We start from the raw sequence: 5,860 nt of genomic DNA on the forward strand, positions 1-5,860 counted from the left end.
AAAATGAAATTTTTTAAAAGAGATAATAAATCGGTACATATAATTCTTTCAATGTATAAAAATATTTGAATAAATAATATTTTTTATATAAATATTATTTTTGTTTTGTAATTACTGTCAAAAATATTTAAACCAATAATAAAGTTGTTCTATTATTATTAAATATTTTGATCAGTAAGTACATGTTCCCGTTATTATTCACTATTTTGATCAGTAATTTTATGTTTATATTATTATTACATATTTTGATCAGTAACTTCATGTTCCCGTTAATATTCAATATTTTGATCAGTAATTTAACATTTTCGTTAATATTCAATATTTTCATTAGTAACTTTATGTTCCCGTTAATATTCAATATTTTGATTAGTAATTTCATGTTCCCATTAATATTCAATAGTTTGATCAATAATTTCATGTTCTCGTTAACATTCAATAGTTTAATTAGTAACTTCATGTTCCTTTTAATAATCAATGGTTTGATGAATAATTTCATGTTTCCTTTAATATTCAATATTTTGATCATTATATTTATTTTCACGTGAATATTCAATATTTTGATCAGTAACTTTATGTTTCGTTAATATCAACTAATAACATAGTATTTGTAAATATTGTATTTGCCCGTGTTTGTAAATATTGTATTTGCCCGTGCTTGAATTCATATATCATATTAAATATATTTAGTTTTATTTTGCACGAATTCTGGTCTGGATACACATGCGTTCGTACGGGTACTAGTGTGTTACACACATTTATTTCTAAAATGTAATAAAAATGAAAAAAGAAAAAGAAAAAATTATTTAACTAATTTATTATTTTTAAAAGAACGACATATAAAAAAATTATTCAATATACAAGATTTTTAAATTATTGATAAAAAATAATATTTTCACATATATAAAATATATTTTATCCATTTATCAGTGACAAATATTTTCTTCGTAAATGCATTTTATGCAATTATTGTTTTGTTTATATATTTTCATATCAAACTAAAGGTTGTAAACAAAATAGTACCACATAACACGTATGATATGTAATACACTAAATATATGGTCCAATGTAATAATCCGTGAGTTCGCACGAATTTTTATTTAAATACCCGTACGTTTGGACGGGTACTGGTGTGTTCATTCTATTATTATTTGTGTTGAAGTTCATGTAATTAATTTAATTTTTAAATGATTTATTATTTTAAAATTCACACAATTAGTAAAATGAAATATATATATATATATATATATATATATATATATATATATATATATATATATATATATATATATATATATATATATATATATATATATATATATATATATAATATTTTTGTTTTGGTTATCATAAAATAATTATGAAATTTTATATTAATTAGCATATAATTTTAATGTTATTTAATTCATACATTATTTAGGTATGTTTGTCTAGTATTTTTTTACTGATAAATATTTGTCCGATTGATTTCTATATTAGTAACATAAATAATTATAAAAAATAACACATTTTTTGTGTATATTTTTTTACATAATCCTGTAAGTTGTAAGATGTAATAAATATATATATATATATATATATATATATATATATATATATATATATATATATATATATATATATATATATATATATATATATATATATATATATATATATATATATATATAAAAGGCATATCATATGAGAATATCTTTTTTATATGAGAATGTGAGAATAAATCTGAACCGTTGGATTTTAAAATAAATTTTGAAGATTATGTGTGAATTGTTTTTCTCTCTCCTCCATTATTAAAATAAATGATGTAGGAGAGAGAAAAAAAAGATTCACACATAATCTCCACCATTTATTTTAAAATTAAATGGTTCAGATTTATTCTCACATTCTCATATAAATATGACATTCTCATATGTATAAAGAGAGTTTTAATAATCATAATTACGTAATCATTTTAAAATCAAATAGCAGATGATTATTTTATTTTATGTTTGTCAAAATATAATTATATTTTACACAAAAATTTATAATAATATATAAAAAATTATTTGATTAACTTGAAACTGATTTGAAATTTATTTTATTAAAAATATAGGTTTTAAATCATTATGATTTTAATTTATTTATTTAAAGCCATTAAATTGATTTTAACTTATACATTAAAATGTAATAAAAAGAGCACAATGAAGATTTGACATCTCAGCTCATATCTATTTTATTTAATTGTGATAAAAATGCCTCTCATATTTAATCCTGCTTATAGATACAAATATTTGTTCCCTATTTAATTACGTATTGATAATAAATATTTGTAATTAGTAAAAAATAATTATATATTTGAAAGTAATATATGTAATATCCATCATTTTTTTAGAACTACTCTATTGAATATATATTCGATAATGTTATAAAAGTATTATAGGAAGTACTTATATAAATTTAAATTTCATCACTAATTTAAATTTTAATATTATAAATTATATTTAATGTGTAATAAAAATATTCAAAATTATAGTTAATGTATTATATCTTTTTAAATAATTTTAAAAAATATCAATAAGTTGATTCATTTATACACTAGTGCAGAAAATACTTTTTACATCGGTCAAAAAGTACTTTTTACATCGGTCCTAGGCCCGATGTAAAGCCAGGCGATGTAATAAGTCTGAGACATTTTACATCGGGCTAAGACCCGATGTGAAAAATTAACATACCACATCGGGCGAATTCAAATGTCTGATGTGAAAAATAATGCAATTTTTTTATAAAAAAAATATACGCCATATTTTACATCGGTTATCATAATACCCGATGTAATAGACAGTTTTTACATCAGTTTTCAACTTTGCCCGATGTAATAGACTGGTTTTACATCGGTTTTCATAATGCCCTTGCCATAAATATATTCTAAAACTATGCCTCATTTAATTGCACAAGATTGGACATTTTCTTGTTAGAATTGATAGAAAACAAGTTTTGTGGATTTTAAAAAGAATAAATTAAGAGTAATAAAAATCAAACTCTAAATAAGCAAAACAAACCTCTCATGTTAAGTATGTTACTAAGAAATAAAATAAAATTTTACATCCCGATTGCACCACCTTCATTTAATTGTTTCAAACTAAAAAAAGAATATATCATTAATAAAAATTAAATAAAAACAAATTAAAAAAAGTAATATGACAATAACACGTAAGCTGCTTTTCGTAGAGACGAGGAACACATGTATGACTTCATGAGCTTAAACACTAGAATATCTAGGGGTACTTTTACATCCTTATAACTTTTAATCCATGGGTGACTTACAGTATATACACCAATATGGAACATAAAGAAAATATAAGACCCACCTAAGATAGATGAGAAACGCACCTAATGCCTGCACTGCGGTCATTCTCTTCCTTTGATCTTTATTCAGTAATCACTTAACAAAATCTTTTGCATCGTCTGACAAAGAAGGCCAAGGAGGTTCATCAAAACTTGGATCAGCTTTCAATACAATACAGAACGAAATATCCCAGATTCAGTCTGTTCCCAAAATGGACGACTTCCACATAATAAAATATAAGCAATCACGCCAATACTCCAGACGTCAGCTTCTGTACTGTACGCTCTATGCAGGACCTCGGGAGCAACATAGTATGCGCTACCAACAATATCATTAAGCCGTTCATCTGTGAAGCGCAATAAAGTCAACTTAATCTAAACCCAAAATATCTTATGACATGAAGCATACAGACTCAAAACATACCTGGTTTGACAAAATCCGACAAACCAAAGTCTATGGCATTTAGCTCTGAGTTCTCAACTTTGGTTGAAAACAAGAGGTTTTGATCCAGAAATCACCCATTTTCTAAAGTTAATACTTGATAAAAAGTATATTTACACGTCAAGAGACAAGAAGGAAACAAAATATAACCATATTTAAATAAGTTAACTAACATTGTCCTAAAGGATGATGAAATTGCGATATCTCGGGTTTAAGATCACGATGAACAACACCCTGTAGATGGCAAAATGCAACAATATTCAGTATTTGTGTCATGACAGCTTTTGCATCTTCCTCATAATATTTCCCTCCTCTTAAAGATGAACCAGGTATATCATTGTCACATGTCAATTATATGTTACTCTTTTGATCATGATTTATATTTATTCCAAAAAATCCCACCATATAATTCAAATTCAACCTACAAATGTTAAATATTCAAAAGTATTAACACTTCCAAAATAAATAAATAAATAAATACCTCGACTGTATTCTATCCAAAAGCTCGCCTCTTCACACAACCTTAGATGCATAAGAACTTGAGAAATTTAGTTACAAAATTCACCAAAATAGAAGATGCCAACAAAGAATATTAAAACTGGTAAACTAAACAATTATTAAAGATGGAAAAAAAATGCAAGCAATGCAACAAGAGCTTACTCCATGACTATATAGACATTATCATGATCTTCATAAGCATCATAAAATTTAATCAAATTCTTATGTCCATTCAAAGCTCTCAAAATTTTCACTTCCCTTCTCACATCCTCAATAGCAATAGCAGTAGTCATCTACAAAAATTCAAAAAACCAAACACACAAACAAACAAACAAAATCAAAATAAAAAAATTCATTTCCACATGAATTAAAAAAATAATAAAGAATAACTAATTTGACAAACTAACCTTAACAGCAACACGATGACCCTTAACATCACCCTTATTACTAACATTCATAACAGCAGAACAAGTATAACCAAAGTGTCCTCTACCAACCTCTTCACCAAGCTCATACTTACTCCCAAATTTCTTCAAGAATCTGAAATTCTTATCAAGAGAAACACCTTCACCATCACCTTCACCTTCACCTTCACCCTCACTCTCTTTCGATATGCTAGAGCCATTCAGCTTAATCGAGCGATGACGCTGAGCAAGAAGCGACCTAATGTGCTTCGCCGGAGAAGCTGGTCTAAAGGATCTCCTCTCCGAAGTCGCCGTAGTTTTCAGAAACTTGTCGGAAAATAAATGGTGAGCTGGACTCGGAGAGTAGAAAGGGAAAAACGGTGATTTCTTAGGGTTTTCAATTTCTAAATTTGAATGAGAATTAGAATTGGGATTAGAATTGGTATTAGTAGAAGTGATTTGTTGTAACTGAATTAGAACAGAGGAGGAATGAGGAAGACGAACAGCCGACGCGAGTGGGTCGTAAGAAATTTTGGCCGAAGAAGAAGAGAGAAAAGATTTTTGTGTCTGCGTAGAATGAATAGGGTTTTAGGGAAAAATTGGGCGTAACATATCCTATCGGTTTTTTAATGGCCTGATGTAAAGATCCACTATCGATCCACTATAGTAACATTTTCCATCGGTTTTTATCTGGACCGATGTGAAGGCCCACTATATGTAACATTTATCACATCACGTATTATTTAGGCCTGATGTAAAATATTTTATAACAAGATTTTCATTTTATTTACAATTGTGCCACCGCCTTTTTTTTCATTTTATTTACAATACTGCCATTGTGTTATACATTTTCATTTTTTCATATATTTTTTATATCATTGGAAATAAATGTCTGATGTAAAATCTTTTGACAAATATTTTTCACATCATATGTTTTGATACCTGATGTAAAATCCTTTAACCAAATGTCATATTTTTAGTAGTGATAAGATTTAATCAAAATTCAAATATAAAAAATAAAAATTATAAATTAAAGATCTTACTTTTTAAGTAAGAACTATTTAGGGTTTTTCTATCCTATGCAAATTTGCATATGTTAAAGTTTATTTATTTTTTTTTTGCTATAAATGTTAAAGTTTATGTTGAAGATTGTGTAATTTATATTAAATGTAAAGTTACTACTTTTAGTTGTCTT

At 26.1% G+C, this 5,860-nt stretch overlaps 1 protein-coding gene across 1 annotated transcript; it reads right to left on the bottom strand.

Annotated features, from left to right (window-relative positions):
• Positions 1 to 3,931: 3,931 nt before the first annotated feature.
• Positions 3,932 to 5,502, bottom strand: LOC131624999 (CDPK-related kinase 5-like). Its single transcript, XM_058895911.1, has 5 exons — positions 5,497 to 5,502; positions 4,669 to 5,232; positions 4,424 to 4,554; positions 4,245 to 4,285; positions 3,932 to 4,074 (listed from the first exon to the last, which is right to left on the bottom strand). The coding sequence occupies exons 1-5, from the start codon at positions 5,500 to 5,502 to the stop codon at positions 3,932 to 3,934; spliced, it is 885 nt and encodes a 294-aa protein (XP_058751894.1).
• Positions 5,503 to 5,860: the final 358 nt, after the last annotated feature.

Source organism: Vicia villosa, unplaced genomic scaffold (assembly GCF_029867415.1).
Source record: "Vicia villosa cultivar HV-30 ecotype Madison, WI unplaced genomic scaffold, Vvil1.0 ctg.000177F_1_1, whole genome shotgun sequence".
Taxonomy (NCBI): domain Eukaryota; kingdom Viridiplantae; phylum Streptophyta; class Magnoliopsida; order Fabales; family Fabaceae; genus Vicia; species Vicia villosa.